Raw genomic sequence first — 18068 nt, 5'->3', positions numbered from 1 at the left:
CCTTCGCATTTTTTATATTGACCTATGAGAATTATCTTTGAATTTGTACTAAAATGTATTACAAGTCTTATGCGCTGTACGACTGATAAGTAAGCAATTTAAATGGGAAATGAAAGATCAAAATTATTTTTTTCAGCCTGTTTTATTTTAGACGCAATGCTAGAATATATTGTATTAAGTAAGGTTGTTAAACATAAAAAAAAAAATGAACAAAGAGTCGATATTAAGATGTTAACCCAAAAAATGTACGGCATATTCAAAAATTATTTTTAATCACACGAAATGACGTACTAATAAGCCTTAATTATTTTGATTCTTAATCATATTCCAAACTTGATATGCAAATGTTTTCAATTATTTATACATTTACTGAATTGAAAATCATGTTATAGTTATCCCATGTTTCTATTTATAATTATTCTAAACAAAACTAGGATAATTTAAACTTGGATTTCAATGCTTTCTCTATACCTGTCGTAAAGAAAATGTATTGATACTGGTAACAAAAATTAACACACGTACCATTGTTATTTAACCTTTGTCGAACTATGCATTCCTGTACTTATACCTAGTTCCGTACATGTGTACTGGATTTATGTTTCATATAACTATGCGATACACTTATAGTAAAGCAGCATGTGATAATACTTAGAAGAATACTTACCGATATATAAATAGATATTTCTATATTTAAATATGTGTATGAAAGTCGAATTCACATATCTAATTCAACCAGTCAACTACTTTTCGTACGATCTGTATCCGCTACTGATATACTTTATGTATTTAAATGTCTGCATTGTTGTCAAATTTACGTATCCCATCAGGTCAGTCAACAACAAAGTACTATCGTACGAACTTTATCCATAAAAATCACAGTGGCTATCAATTGTATAGAAAATAATTCTAATACTTTAAATAACCAATATGTAGGAATAAGATTACATTTATATTATAACATGTTCATACAACAGTTGGTCATGTGTAGCGATACGGTGTTTCAACCGTGATAATGTAAATCCTGTTACACACCATTTTTGTATTACTGTTATGTGTTTTATTATATGAAATATGGATACAGGAAAAGAACGTGTAAATACAGTGTTTATTCGAAACAAGATGTCAGGTGACGACATTGGTCATGAACAAGGAGTTAGAGATTTCGAATTCTGGTACACGTATATTTTCTTTGCTCTTGTTGTGATTTTCTTTGCAGTTACAAATAGATTAATCAAATATTATGGAACACCGAAGTCATCATCATCTTCAGTGTATGATTCGTGGTTATGGAGAAACCTGTCTGTGTCGTTACTACATGGATTGTTGGTTGGTATTTGGAGTATAATGAGGTATGTTCAGGGCGAGTTACATCCCTTATAGAAAATAAATTCATATTGACACAATGCAAATCGATTGTCATCGGTTCGAAAAAAAAGATACAGGCGGCTGTCATGGTGCTTCAATAATTTTGCATTATCACTTATGATGGTATTTTCAGATCAACGTTAATAGTATGAAGAAAACTAATAGAATGGAAATAATTAGCAGAACGTGAAAATAAAAGATTCCTTATCATTTAAAAAAGAATGAATTAAACATGCAAAACTTTGTAAGATTTAACTAATATGATACTGTAAAAAATGTCTTTCTCGGATTCTTGCAACAGCAAGCCATTATATACAAAATTAAATCTGTATAATATTATGTTTTAGATAATTATGATATTGATCGGTTAAGAACGTTCGCCGAAGAAAATCGCACCCATCATTTATATTTGCCTTTTTATATAAATATATATATATATACATTTACAACTAAAACTATTGATTTTGTTTTAAAATCTTTGAAATTTTCAACATTGTGTTGTCATTCCTCTGACAATGCTATATTATTTGTATGAAAAAAATCTGTTTTATATTGGAATAATCCAAATATTAAATCATAATCAAAGTAGGTCAGATAAATCATATTGTTATAAAGGCTCACACAGAATAGAACAATACGGGTCGTAACAATAGTTGAATGGCCATTTAATTAGAAACAGCTATAACACGGCCGACACTCGGCTAACCGAGAGATTAGTCGGTTAATCTATATTGAGTATAAGGCTTTAACGGCAGTTGGTCTGTTAATCGGGTTGGCTAATGTCTGTTACTAATGTGTTATCGAGAAAATCATTGCAAGTTCAGTATGTTTCATTATATAACTTTTTAAGTATATTTTTATCATAAAAATTATTCATGTCTGACAAAACAATTCAATGTACTGAATCCAGTGGTGTAATTATATGTTGTCTAGCTTCGATAAACGATCTATTAAATGAAAAGGCGGGTTACTCGTCAATAAATGCATACACATTTTACACACACAAAATGTACACAAAAAGACACGTTGGTTGAATTTACTTGCATGCAATATTTTGAACATCGAAAAAAGACAGGCATTATGTTTTTTAACTACATTGATATCATTGTGTGAAAAATCTACACGAAAATCTGACTTGTGATGACATTAATCAATTTTTATTTAAAACCTGGACTGTTAATGGGTCGGATGTATAAAACCTGGTCTGTTAATTGGTCTGTTCAGAGTAATGAATGGCAGTAAAGTATAATTTTATTGCTATATGGGGTGTTATCGGATCAAATGGGTAGGTTCAAGAAGAGCGGCTAAAATACATGGAAACAACATATGAACAATGAAACATAAAATATACGCAAACAACACATGAACAATGAACAATTTAGACAATGGAAATTGAAATTTGATAAAAATTGTTTCAAAAAATGTAATATTAAAGTAATATTAATTTCATTCAAGAATGTGGTCCCATATATCATGTAGATTCTGTTAAATTGTCATGAATGCCACCACTTTGTCATCTACATTGGTAACCAGTATATAAATCAGAGATAAACGTCGTAATGTAACTAAACATCAGTAAGTAAAATATATTGGGATCATAATATAAAGAAAAGAGAAAGAATAAATGAGTAACAAATTAAATGTAGAGAAAATCTAAAGAATACAAAAATAAAAAACACCCCAAATCCGGACCCTCATGGTATACACGCGAAGAATCTGGAGAATAAAAGACAAGGATAGTAGAGAGTGATGCGTTGCTAAATAAAGAGAAAACCCTGGGTGTTGAAACAGTAACGGATTGCGATGTACTCAAATTGGTGACACATGTTAGATTATAAAAAAGAAGATGTGATATGATTGCTAATGAGACAACTCTCTACAAGAGACCAAAATGACACAGAAATTAACAATTATAGGTAACCGTACGGCCTTCAACAATGAAAAAAGTCCATACCGCATTGTCAGCTATCAAAGGCCCCGAAATAATAATGTAAAACAATTCAAACGAGAAGTTAACACGCTGCACTAAGGAACTAAACGGGATAAAATGAATTAAAACTTAAGATAGCCAAATGTAGCTGCATTCGCTTCTTTCCATTTACTTCTTTAGAATGAATTTAAACAACATATGATTAAGTAATAGAAGAAAATAACCAGTCGAATTAGGGTTAAACGTCCAGAGACACATATCATGTGCATATGAGAACGATATATATTGTGTTGTATTAGAAAGACATTTTCAGTCGGATTTTATAACGTGCTACTTTGAACAGACACAAAAATAAAGGTTGATTGAATCGTTAATAATAAATGAATGCATATTCCAGCGGCCAATCCATATCACGCTATATTAAAGTGAAACACTCTTCAATAAAATGCACAAAAGGGCAAAACAAATATGCTCTGACTAGAAGGATACTGTTGCACCATATTGTTATTTTTTCTAACTGAAGAACATCTCATTCTTAACTTTTTTCAATGAGGAAATATAAAGGTAGCAAAACTATTGTCGTAGCTAATTAACTCTTAACTGACACAATTTGAATTGTCCAACCCATTAACATACTTTATTTCTACAGTTTTCACTAAAACGGTGTTTTATTCACGTTATATTACAATTATGAAATATTTACTTATGTCAATGTATTTTTTTTAGAACCAAAGTACTATTTTGTGTCCTTTAAGTGATATATAAAATTGTTTGTTTCGCCTTTTATTAAAAAAAATGCTATACGTATAAGCATAAATACTACATACTTGCGCGTCGCCTTTTAGTTTTACTATAAAATGCCCGCCTATGAATTTTTTTAACAGGTGGAAAATGTTCTATGATAGATATAATTTTGTCAGACACTTTTTCTTTTTTGATTTGGTTCTTATAATATGCAAAAAAATTGTATATTTAACAGAGTTTAACATTAAAATGTGCGTTTTACTCTTAAAAGACGTATAACCATCCCGATTAACAGACCAACCGCCGATATAGCCGCATACTCAATATAGATTAACCGACCAATCTCTCGGTTAGCCGAGTGTCGGCCGTGTATAACAGTTGCAAATCTTCTTAATATAGTACTTAAACCACATTGATTCAAATTGTTAAAGGGCATTTCTAGTGATTATATATGTGTATGTTTATGTGCGTATTTCATTGTATCTATAGATCCTTTGTTTATTGCTTTTAAATAATTCAAATTTTCTTTGAAAGACATGTTTTATAAAGGTCGTTCCTCATTACAAATAAAACACCTCGGATGTAATTGTGTAACGTGTTCATTTCAAATACAGGAGATCTACAGGAAATCACAGATTTAGTTGTGAGCTGGCCAACTCATAGATTTGAAACTAGTATTTGCTGCTTCTCTGCTAAGCACGCAGCATCATTAAGGAGTTAGAGCAAAGGCTGGTCGACACGGAGTCCGAAAAATGTTTCGGTTATACTGACATTTATTTCATCGGTAACCTGATGAACTAGTATTTTAAAAATCCGACCCAGCGTGTCTTACACAAACCATTGTTCATATTTATTACGCATTAATATATTTTGTACTTATATTGCTTCCATTTTTTTTAACAACAGTCGTTCAATATTTCGTACATTAGACCGGGATTATGGGTCAATAATTATATTATACTGTGCCGTAACAAAAATAGCAATCATTTTGAAAAGAATTATTTACGATATTTCAAAATAAACATAATAATAAGTATTCCATTTATCATGTTATATATATACTAGTCAACAAAAGAAACGATACAAGACTTTTTTTCAAATTAAAGATAAAGTTTTCCGTTCATTGGACCAATATTGAAGGAAGTAATACTTAATCATTATGGAAATATAAATCCGTTTAAAAAAAATTTTTTTTTTGTTTTGTGACGTTTTTTCGCGATTTTTTTTTTACAAAATTTACCGTAAACGACAATTTAAAAAACAGAAGTTCCAACTAATGATGCCACCCTCTCATCTAAAGGTAAAGACAGTGTTTGCCATCAGTTTGTTTTTAAAAATCATACAGTTTCTTCGTTTATTAGTTAAGCAAAGTTCGGCCCCACGAGAAATCGTTAAAATGTATACATTATCAACTGATTTACCATAGACAGTATGTGTAAAGTGATATTCAAAAAGCGGTAACAATCTTAAAACTAATCCGAAAGGTTCCAAATTTACTGTGTATTGTTTTCATATCTAAAGCATTGATTTGAGACGAAAATAAAAAAAAAACATTTTTTGCAATTTTTGAGATTTCAAAAGACAGTTTTTTCCCAAAAATTAAAAAAAAACAATATTTCAACCCATTAGTTACAACATGAACATAACTTGATTAGCATATTGGATATTTTTAAACAAATTTGAAATTTTCTTGAGTACTTAGAAAATTATGTGTCGATTTTTTATTCAACTTTCCGCAAAACTAATTTACACCCTATGATCGTTTACACAGAATTTAGATACTTTCCGAAAAGTTTTGATTTTCATTATCACATGTGAATACATTGCAAATGAAAGCTTTTTAAAATAGTGTATATCATTTTGTTTTATTTGTAACACCTTTTGATAAATTTTATTTCAAAGTCGTGTATCGTTTCTTTTGTTGACTAGTTAGTATATATCGATAACAGAGCAATTTTATTTCAGAATTTTGATTATTTTATGTCTCTATTATCAAACAATGATATATAAATAAGATTTAAAGAACATTTTCACCGGTTGAAACAAAAGTTAGTTTGTGTTATAAAATGTTTTGTAAGTATCCAAGCTAAAAAAAAAAAAAAAAAAAATACAGAACGCCATGAAAGATTTAAACGGAAGTCATCCATTAATTGGCAAAATCATAATGTTAAAAGACGTCAAACAAATGGAGAGCTGTCATATTCCTGACTTGGTACAGACATTTACTTAAGTAGAATAGGATGGATAAAATCTTGTTTTATATCTTGCTTAACCTTTCACTTGTATGCCAGTCGCATAAAATTCCATTATATTGAATACAATGTGTCAGCAAAAGAAATGTCCTTCCGCGAACTGCTTGTAAATCTCACAAACTCTTTAAAGACCGATGTTTATTTTTTGGGCGATGACAGCGCAGTACATAAACTCACTGTCGTATAACCATCAGTGACATGCAATATTTGCTAACGCAAATGGAAGATAAAAAAAAAACGTTTTCATTAATTTGACAAATATTCAGATTTAAGTCGAATTAACAACCAGAAAGAACAAAAAAAAAAGACAGCAGCAGTACGCTGTTGTGCAATAGTAATAATTCGAATAAGTTAAAACCAACCCGGGTCAGAAACTACAAATGAGAGACACACATAAGAAACGACGAACAGATGAAAAACATTCCATAACAGACACAGTTAGATTTAGAATCACAAACCTCCAACATAATATACGAGGAAACTCCGGTGTTAGGGTAGTTTCCGCTCCACTAGTGACATACATCGTGAAAGGTAATCAGTCGTATTCTATGTCGTCACTATCCATGAATAAAGAGGTTCATCAAATTGAAAACAATATATTCAAAATAATATGTTATGTTATTAATTTTACTTGTTATAGACTCGACCATTTTAACCTACACAATTAACAACTTTTATAAATTATATTTCTAAAAAAAACTAGTGGAATTAAGTTAAATATATCACTGAATATGTTATGTTATACGCAATCATCAGAAATCACAGATTCGAAGCATTGTCTTTAATTATATATTTTCAGCTTTTTTTACCATTTAGAAGATAGCCCAACAATATATGAAGATCCGCTGTATTATTTTAATACCTCATCGTATTTAATGATGATAGCTTCAACTGGTAAGATGTCGTAATATATTCGGCTTATACTTACCTGCTAAGGGAGTCTGACGAGCACCTGCGTTATACCATTACATCCGATCTGCATAGTAGAGGGGTGGAAGGTACCAGAGAGACAGTCAAACTGATAGATCAAAAATAAAACTGTTAACGCCATGCTAAGGAATAAAAAGACAAACAGTCAAATAAAAGTACAAAAGACACAACATAGAAAACTAAAGACTAAATAACACGAACCCCACATAAAACTGGGGGTGATCTCATGTGCTCCGGAAGGGTAGGCAGATCCTACATGTGGCACCCGTCGTGTTGCTCATGTTATTACAAACCCGGTAAATTGTCTTATTCGGTAGGTCACATTCGTGGTGAAAAGGGAAGTGGATTGTAGTTACGACATATAGATTATCGCCGTTAGATTGCAGAATGTAATTAGTTTCCATACTTTGTAAATATTTTTATGCATTGAAAAAAAAACTGAATGATAGAAATTTAAATCAAATGTGAAACGATAGGTTTCATGAAATACTTTTTGAAAATAAAAAATATCCTGAGCTCAAATTCGTCTTTACAACAAAATGTGAGTAGGTAAAGATAATTTTATCCAACCTTAAAACTGAAATATGTTAGTTATATCAGATGTCTTGTCAAAACTTTGCTGTTGTGAAAGATTTGAATTAATAAAAAATGATATCATCAGATGATGTTTTCTTAATTTAAATTTCAAATCACACACAAATAATTTGTTAGTAAAACTTGCTCAAGAGAAGGATCATTAACCCTGATGATCGACCAAATAACTTTCAATACTAGTTGTTTAACGACATCCCTCAGCCCCAAAAGCAGCCGGGGGATGACATACCACCAAAATAAACGTACATTACTAAAAGAGGGACGAAAGATACCAAAGGGACAGTCAAACTCAGAAATCTAAAATAAACTGACAACGCCATGGCTAAAAATGAAAAAGACAAACAGACAAACAATAGTACACATGACACTACATAGAAAACTAAAGAATAAAAAACACGAACCCCACCAAAAACTAGGGGTGATCTCCGGTGCTCCGGAAGGGTAAGTATAGTGATACACATGTACTTATGAATAGTAGAGTAACTATGGGTTCAACCGAAGTGTGTAACATACTACATACTATATGCAACATGTGTATTTTATTAGGAAGCATGCAGTATATGTCCGGATTTGGCTATACAAGTTATATCTTTTTTGAATTGTTCAGCCATTAAACGTATGACAACTTTTTTTTTTTTTCAAATAGTTTTGTCATTTAATGTCGAAATACGCATCTGTTGCAGTAAAATATTGCTATACCGTTGCTGTTATTGTTATTGAAAGTAAATATAACTCTTATGCTTTTGTTTACTAATTCACCGAGCTATGATAAAGATAACCATTACGTCTTTTACAGAACATGTACATTAATATTCAGAATTTACTCGATCTTTATTTATAAAATGCTCACGAAGGCACTACATCGTTATGAGCAACGGTATTGTAAATAATGAATAAATTATACATACGCCTGAAAAAAGTCACAATCACACAAATATGAAAAAAGGACAAAGTAAATATAAGATTCAATAGATATTTCGGATAGCAGACATATGTCGTCAGATTTCCTATTATTATAGATGTATTGCTTCATAGTAATATATTCTAATTTTAATGATTGACGAAGTGACAGCTTTGCGGAAGATCTATTTTGTGTAGAATATGTACCACTTTCTGGTATGTTATTTTTGTCAGGGTCCTTATGTTATGTTATATCTTGATTTATTTCAGCGTATTTCTTCTACGATGCAATGGATATTGTATTAAGTAGGGTAATAAAGAAGAACATAGAAATTATCATACACCATTGTGTTGTAAGTATTTTTTACTTTCTTACATAAATCAAAAGATGCAGTACCAATCCTATTTTGTTTTTATTTCATACACAGACTCTTACAAAATATTCAAATTCGTGGGTGCACTGTTAAAGATTTTGACCATGTATTCTGGCATCTACTTATTTTTACATTTATACTGCCTAATAACAAAAAGATAATACATGTTGAATTTATTCATGACACAAATTATTTGTACATTTGATTAAAAGAGGGACGAAAGATACCAAAGGGACAGTCACACTCATAAATCTAAAACAAACTGACAACGCTATGGCTAAAAATGAAAAAGACAAACAGACAAACAATAGTACACATGACACTACATAGAAAACTAAAGAATAAAAAACACGAACCCCACCAAAAACTAGGGGTGATCTCTGGTGCTCCGGAAGGGTAAGCAAATCCTGCTCCAAATGTGGCACCCGTCGTGTTGCTTATGTGATTACAAATCCGGTAAATAGTCTAATTCGGTAGGTCACATTCATGAAAGGGAAGGGGATTGTAGTTACGACGTAAGGAACATATCCGATATCATTTGTGAAACGGTTATTCCATAACGGTCAACCAACTCGTGATGGCGTCCGTAAAATTTACGAAGGGATGATTTCAACTTCACCATTTGGAACTCTTGGTTTAATAGCTTCCTTGTGAGCAGTAACCCTCTATCAAGAAAATCATGATAGGAAATGCAAGCACGGGAATATCGTATCAATTGGGAGATATATACCCCGTATGCAGGTGCTGCTGGAATGTTGCTACTTATAAATGGAAAGTTCACAATTGGAAAGCTGAAATCATCTCTTTTGTCGTAAAGCTTTGTTTTCAACCGACCCAACGCAAAATGAACGGAGCTTTATTACTGTTCTCCATATCTAATTAATATTAATGAGATTTTCATCATGGCGCAAACCTTTTAATACACGACACTGTCTTGTGTGCCGTTTTTTTTTTTTATTATTGTTGACATATTTGTTTGTATTTATTGTGATTAAGAATTTTACACATGTTGACTTCTGTGCCCTTTTTATACATTTTTACCTATTATGTCTGTTTGCTTTGTTCACACAATGTTGTCAATATAATGGAGTTATAACATGCGAATGTCATACAAGTGAGAGAGTTAGCTAGTTATAAAACTAGTTTTAATCCACCATTATCTGCATAAGGAAATGCCTGCACCAAGTCATGCATTTGACAGTTGTTATCTATTCGTTTGATGTGTTTCAGCATTGAATTTGCTATTTGCTTGCGCTATAATTTTTGTTATTTACTATTCGCTAGAAAATCAATTTCACATATCAATATAAAACAATTGAAATAGAATTTTATTTTTCAGATTTTATTTTCATTTGGATATTACTGGCACGCCAAAGTTGGAATCGGATATGCCCATTTGAGTTTACTGGCCGAATTCAGTAGCTTCTTACTCCATGCGAGAAAACTAACGAGGATTATAGGATATTCGTCCGATTCTTTACAGTATCACATATTTTCAATTGTAAATCTGATCTCTTTTTTCATTTTACGATTAATTCCTCTTTCTATTGTTGTGTCTAATATCTATCCAGAATATTTCTTAATGCGGGTACATCTATTTTATTTTACTACTTTATCTATATCGGCGATAATTATATGGATAATAAATATTGGTTTCTTTCTGAAGTTAATACGAACTGACTTTATACGTTTGAAACAGAAAAGGAAATAAGAAATGAATGATCGAAGTATGGAGGTGTTAAAAATAGGAAGACATCAAAACTGCTTATATAACATGTATTTTGCATACTGTGTATTTTTTATACGAAAATATTTGGTGTTTTACTTTTTTACATATTTATATTTACAAATCCGATGTTTACATTGAACTATGATTTTTTAATATATTTATAACTTTAGTTGTATTATTTTACGGACTAAAACATTTGCCACTGGACGTAAAGCAATCCACAATCAATCAATCAGCCTTTTACGGACTTCACTAATAACGTTATGTTAGATTTGTTTGGTGTAACAATTTGGAAAGTGCCAATTTGCAGTTGCATATTTTCAAACAAGACCAAACACTTGCTTTATTTCTTCTCTGTTGTTAGAAATTATATATATATAATTTTGTTTTTGACAATTTTTCGATGGTGGTATGAAATCTACCCGAAGTAGAACCACTGACAATTCAATGCAGGGAAGCGTGATTCTAATAAGTTGGTCGAGGATTATGCGCTTGGTCTCAGTAACTATGGGATTTCTGCATCTTATAATTGACTTGCTTGTGCTTTAGTTTTCAATTTGTTTGCACAATGTTTAAAAGTTTACGTTAAATTCAATACTTTTCTAAACTTATGACAAATTAGAACTAGTATATACACTTTTCTATGTTTTTGATATTGTGTAGACACCTTTTGATATTTTATGTCCCTAGTTTTGTTTTAGGTGAGTCTCTCAATTGCGTAATCCAGAATCTCCCTTTTGCATACCAGCTGTAAAAATTTGACAAAGTATGCAATGCGTACCTCTTATACAAATATTGCGATCCTATCAAAATATAACCCATGTTTAAAGTCTGAATGTTTCGTTCAAATATTGCTCTGTCTTGCTGGTCCGAGAACACAATTAATTCGTAGTGCATTTCTTTTAGAACATAAATGAAAATAAAAAAAATCCCACCTGCGCTTTCCCAATGAAACTTTTACAGTGTGTTGTACTACTTTTGGGACAAATTATATCAAAATTATAGAAAACTTCATCGCCTCTAACTCAAAATATGGACAATTTTGTGTTTAGGGTGTCTTGAAATCTTTTGACAGCTTCCGAAGTGCTAATTTTTAACCTTTTTCAGCTAGACCAAATCACTACTTTCCTGTAAAATTCTGGACCCAAATTTTTTTACAGTGTAATTTCACCCCCCTACTTACAATTTGAGGCATTAAACTCGGAGAAATAAATTTGGAAGGGGTATAAAAATTATTGGCAAGTAGCCCACTGTTAACACTAGGGACTATATTCGTGAACAACGAAAATCAAGGGACGACAATTGTGGTCTCGGACCTGCTGCTCTATGATATATTTCTTCTGAAAGTGGAGAAGACAAAAAAATCATTACAAAACCTTATATTAATCTATTGAACTTTCATACTATATCAAAAGCCTTTAACAACAAACAACACTTTATATTCAAGTAGTTTAACAAAAAAGAAAAACAACTACAACGACTGGTTTACACATGACTGGCTTCGGATAGGAACATACAGAATGTGTAAGGCTCAACATGTTTGAAAGTGCTAAACCCTCCCTTTATCTCGGTCAGTGTGGTAATAACAAAACATAAGACATGCGTTCATTATCACTGAACTAGTATATGTTTGTTTAGGGGCCAGCTGAAGGACGCCTCCGGGTGCGGAAATTTCTCGCTACATTGAAGACCTGTTGGTGACCTTCTGCTGTTGTTTTTTTCTATGGTCGGGTTGTTGTCTCTTTGGCACATTCCCCATTTCCATTCTCAATTTTATAAGAACATTGTATTCTGTTCATAAACAAGTTTCTACTCAAATTTCATAAAATTCCATGACGTTTGACAAAGTTATTTAAGTCTAAAAAATGTGAAACAACAAACTGAACTCAAATGTTGTCGCTGCAGACACCGACGACGTTATTTGCTGTCTTACAGGCTCAACAGAAAGGATTAACAATATCTTCTTTCACCTAACCTAAAATTTGGCGGTAAACAATAAAAAAGGCTGTACTATATCTTGTCGTATAATAAAAAGATGGACGCGGAATTGATGCTATCAAGCCAACTATCCACGCGAGAATAGAGTTTGTAGACAACCAAGAACATCGTACAGCTTTCAACTATGAGCAAAAAGATTATCGGTTTAGTTCTTTTTTTTTTAATTGTTTCTACGATAATAAGTTGTAAAATGATAAATTTTATTACATCGAGATCAGGGTCACTGAAAAGCATTAGCAGCGGTGTGTACGAATGTTTTGGTCAAACCAACAGGTCTGTGAAAAATTAATTTTTTTCCACATCTATATACATATACATTTTGTACCTAGGCTTCAAGATATCGGAAACGATAAACTTATCCTAATTATAGTAGTAACTTCTACCGTATCTTAAAAATGATAAAGATGTTTATCTGTGCACTTTTAGTTAGTCTCTTTGTAAATGTTATATAATAAATATCACACTAACTTTTTTAAAATTTCATGAATGACTGATTTTAATCGCAATCTTTCAAATATTTTCGAGTTAACGACACTCATTGGTTTTATATACACATATCAGTAATGGAGTGTTTTATGATCTTAAAACGTTAAAATGACAACAGGTTATATACATGCACAGCATGAAACTAGATAAGATATAGTCGGTTAAAGAGCTCATACGTATAGGATGCTTCTTTTATAAAATCTCTAAGGCTGTAAAAGCGTTGACCGTATGCACATGTTTAGAATGAAGCGTGTCCACGCTTTATAGAAAATGCACTTTGGTCAACGCTTTGACACTCCAATAAATTTATAAAAAGTAGCATTATGTCTTAAAGGTTAAAGTCAATGATGAAGGCGATTTAGTAGGGTGGTATTTCTGATTCTAATGCTATAGAATTGTCATCTTCTCCTTCAAAAATTGAAGGGAAGCATCATATATATATATATAGAATCCGATCTTTTCTTTTCTTTACTAGTTTTTATATCTTCTGATGTTCCTGGTTTTGTACAATGGTATTGATTACCATAGGGTACATGCATGTGTCAGCATACTTGTTGTTAAACATGTACGAGTATCAAAGATTGTTGTATAACAAACGTATAGTCGGATAATGAAGTTCACATTTGTGTGAATGCAATTTTAAATACTGTTCGTAATACAAATTATCCAAATTGTGTTTCATTTTCTTTCCATAGCATCAAGAACGAAAGTTTGATTTTGAAATCAGTGTTAATCACGTTTCCATCTTCCTTCAAGTATACGGTTCTAAGAACTCTGTTGTTTATTGTCGATATACTTTCGCCCAGTTCATTAAAGTCTATAAATTCGCAATCCAATTTAAATACGAGGTACATGAGTATAGTTTTCCGGATCAACATGTTTCCTATTATCTTTTATATATAATACAGGCACTATCGAAAATTAGGCATTTTATAAAATGAATAAATTTTCAGGCAATGTATAAAATGCCTAACCATGACAAGCATTACATAAAATGACTAAAAAAACCTAGTCATTTTGTAATATGACTAAAAATTTGAAACAAAATTTAGCAAATTGCCTACTTCATTTTCAGGTATTTTGTAGAAAAACAATTTCTGAGGTGCATATGACAAAAAGTGAACATAACACAACATCTTGCAAAGAAAATAACTAATGGTTCGGATTATTTAATTTATTCTTTAAAAACCAGTTTATAACGTTTGATGTTCTTTTTAGTAAAACTACGCAAAGTATGTAACTTACTGTGTATTTCACATAATAAATGTATGATTATTTTGTCAAAATAGCAAGAGGACAAACTGTTCTTTCCATGGAATAAAATTTACAAATTAATTTTTAGAAAATCAAGATTCCAAACAGTTAGGTGAAACATATGAAGCAGAGAAAAAAGTTTGTTTTTAATTTGCTGTTTTTTGTTGTTGCTTTCAGTAGCAAACATTTCATGTATTTTTAAGACTAGAATAATTGGTGTTTGGTTGTGATGCCAATATAAGAGTATCTTCATATTCACTGCGTCAAAGAAATTCCTATGTCTATGAAAGTTTCTACAAATGTGCTTAAACCAGATTTAACGTCACTGAATGTTTTTGCATAAAATTGGGATACATATTGTGTAACAGTTCTGTCATGCAAACATTTTATGAAATAACAAATAATTGGCGAGTTCTGTACTTGTGTACATTTTGAATAATTCAATACAACTACTTTTTGATTATTCAAACTCTTTAAAAGTAGCAAGTTAAAACATTCAGTAATTATCATAAATACTAATGCTATTTTGTTCATTACTTTCTATTGTTGCATTTTAACATTTCATTCTATGAAATAATATAATTTGATGTTTCAAGGTATTTTGTAAAATGACAAGACAAACTCAGTAGACATTATGTAAAATGCCTAAATCTTTCAGGCATTTTGAAAAATGCCTTAAGGTGGTATTGGGTGTCTTCCTCCGTCTTGGATTGTAAAAAACAGAGAATCAAAGGTCCAGATTTTCCATCAAGTTAGCAAAATTTGATGCAGGAATGCAGATGTTTAATGTACATTTTCATTTAAAAGTACCAATTTATAAGAATTTAACTTCTAAATATTGATATTTTTGCAAATGTTAATTATTTTTGGTTGTTTTTATTTTTTTTTTAAATTGGCATTTAAAGGGGAGGTAACTCTAAAAAAGTGCATTTTCTGAAGGATTCTGTATGGAATTTTCCTATTTTGTATTTCAGCCGGAAAAAAACGTACGGTGACCCTATCTTTTCTTTTGATATTCTCAAAGCAGTGTCTGAAAGCTATCTTTTCCTGAAGTATTTAACAATTCTATCATTTTGTTTAGTTTCTAATCACAAAATGGTGTTTTTTCCTGTATAATCCATACAAAATGTGTCATTTTGTCCCGTCCTGTAGCTTTGGCAAAGTATGAACAAATTCTATCATTTTTATTTTAGACTCCCATACCACCTTATAAGTTCTAAGCCATTTTAGAAAATGTCTAAATTTAGAAAAAGTCTGTAACAGATACACATTTCGTCGTGTGATACAAAACTGAAGCTTCATATTGCCCATCCTTTCTGTAATTTGTAGATTTTTTCCAGTTCATTTAAAACTAATCTCACATCTTTAAAATATTTATAGTTATTGCTATGTTCATTTATGGAAAATCATTTCTTTTTATTATTTTAACCTCTGTTATAAATAATCCTCAAAAGTGCTAAAAGTAATCAATTTTAACGTAAGTGCTGTTATAATTCTATATCAATTATGCATATGTTTTTTTTCTTCATTTTTTATTATTCGTGATCTTGAAACAACTCATTTGTCACAAATATCGATTTACCACAAAAATACTTAAATTACTAATTTGGTAGCAAAACATATCTTCTTTTTTTATTATCTATGTGTTATTTCCTGAAGATAATTCTCTCTTATACTTATAAAAGTGTAATTTAACAACAGACGACAGCATACACCATTTGCATTACTTATATTGTAATTAAAAAGTACGAAGAAGGGGTTGTATTCGAAATATATTTGTTTCTCTTAACAAAGATAATTACATGAAGTTATCTAAATTCTATATTTTATAAAACATTCATCAGAAGATACCAAGATCTTGTTGATAAATATTCCTTATCAAATTCACAATAATTATGAAAGCTCCTGCAGTATAGATTTTAGGTACTGACGTGATTTTTTCCATATCAATTACGTCTTATAGTGTTCTTTAATTTGCCTTAGGCAGTGTTGACTTTAGATGGATTTGGCTATTTATTTTAGGTATTTTTGTCATATATATATAGCTCTTTAACGGTTTTGGTACTCATGCATCTTCGGATTTCAAATGTTTGGCTTTGAGCGTTCCTGATGAAGGTAAATCAAGAAAAGCGTTTCGGACGCATAGAATTATTAAACGTGTTGTTTTCATTTTTTTATTACTTTAACTGTTTTGTCTATTTTTGGGTATATCCATATGACGTGTTCAATACTTATAAATCCCGTCATTGTGTTATTGTGCTATAGTAAACTCTTGTACATACCTGTCAACCTCTGAAAAAGAAAAGTCAGGTCATGACCTGCATTGAGAAAAAAAATCTCAGGTCATAACGCGTACGACATTTTGCGGGCTCAATTGAAGAACAAAAATATGTTTATATATAATTTATATAGTCAACATGTATATGAAACAGTTAGAACATGTATACAAGTTTATTTCAGACTATTGTTATATTCCATAGTAGCAGACTTGGCATTCTTTAAAAGAACTGCACTTGGTTTCAGTTCATAGCAATGCAAATGTGTATTCATTTTACAAGAAAGAAGAGCACACAGTGTATCCTTATTAAGATCAGCCCTAAACTCTGTAGCTATTTTCTTTACTAAAGAAAATGCCCTCTCACTGTCTGCATTGCTGTTTGGCAAAACCAGTAAGTTTTAGCAAGTTTTGACAAAACAAAAAATCTTGGCTTGTTTTCAACTACCACTTTGTTATTTTCAACTGAAAGGGCCCTCTTTACTATTTGGGTGGTTTTAGTTTTTCCACAGGAATAACCTGAAGCTATTTGGTTACATTGAAAAAGACCGATAAAACCGAAGGTCGTATTACTTCTAAATACCGGAAACAATTCCGGTCAGAAATCCGGGTGAAACGGGTAATGTTAGAAATTCCCGGGACCCGCCGGGTAAAGAAAAACTCCCGGGTGAGAGGTGAAAATAACGGGTGTCACCCGCAAAAAACGGGTGAGTTGACAGGTATGCTTGTATTCTTGTCTTTCGTTTTTGCTAATGTACTTTGTCTATATGCCTGTTTGTTTATCTTTGTTAACATCTTTTTTTGTTTTATAATTATCAAGATTATAACACAATGTTAACATCTGTACCCACCTGTTTGACATTTTTACCTGCTGTGTCTGTTTGTTTTGTTTTGTTCACACATGATTGTTGTCAATATAGGTGAATTTTTGGTGACTGTCATACAAGTGAGAGGCTCAGCTAGCTATAAAATCAGGTTCAATCCTCCATTTTTCTACATGAGAAAATGCTGATTAATAAGTCAGGAGTATGACTGTTGTTATCCGTTCGTTTAATGTGATTGAGCGTTTCCCGGACTTTCCTTTTTTATTTTTCATCGGAGTTCTCCTTTTTTTGCTATTTTACTGGTTTTTTTTTCAACAAATAACTTCTATTTTATAATTAATAATTTTTTTTAGGGTGATAATGATCCATTATATTTTTAAGTTTCTAATGTCATCCATAGGTCCTCTGACAAA

The 18068-nt window shown here is 31.2% G+C and overlaps 1 protein-coding gene across 1 annotated transcript; it reads left to right on the top strand.

The window, feature by feature from the left end:
- Positions 1-764: 764 nt before the first annotated feature.
- On the top strand, positions 765-11025 carry LOC139501463 (TLC domain-containing protein 2-like). The gene is made up of 4 exons (XM_071290537.1): positions 765-1349; positions 7091-7185; positions 8986-9068; positions 10429-11025. Exons 1-4 carry the CDS (start codon positions 1072-1074, stop codon positions 10798-10800), a joined length of 828 nt encoding a protein of 275 aa, XP_071146638.1. The 5' UTR covers positions 765-1071; the 3' UTR covers positions 10801-11025.
- Positions 11026-18068: the final 7043 nt, after the last annotated feature.

The sequence above is a fragment of the Mytilus edulis genome, chromosome 13 (genome assembly GCF_963676685.1).
Source record: "Mytilus edulis chromosome 13, xbMytEdul2.2, whole genome shotgun sequence".
Classification (NCBI taxonomy): Eukaryota; Metazoa; Mollusca; class Bivalvia; order Mytilida; family Mytilidae; genus Mytilus; species Mytilus edulis.
The sequence above is the reverse complement of the archived record's forward strand: the minus strand, read 5'-3'. Positions and strand labels throughout refer to the sequence as shown.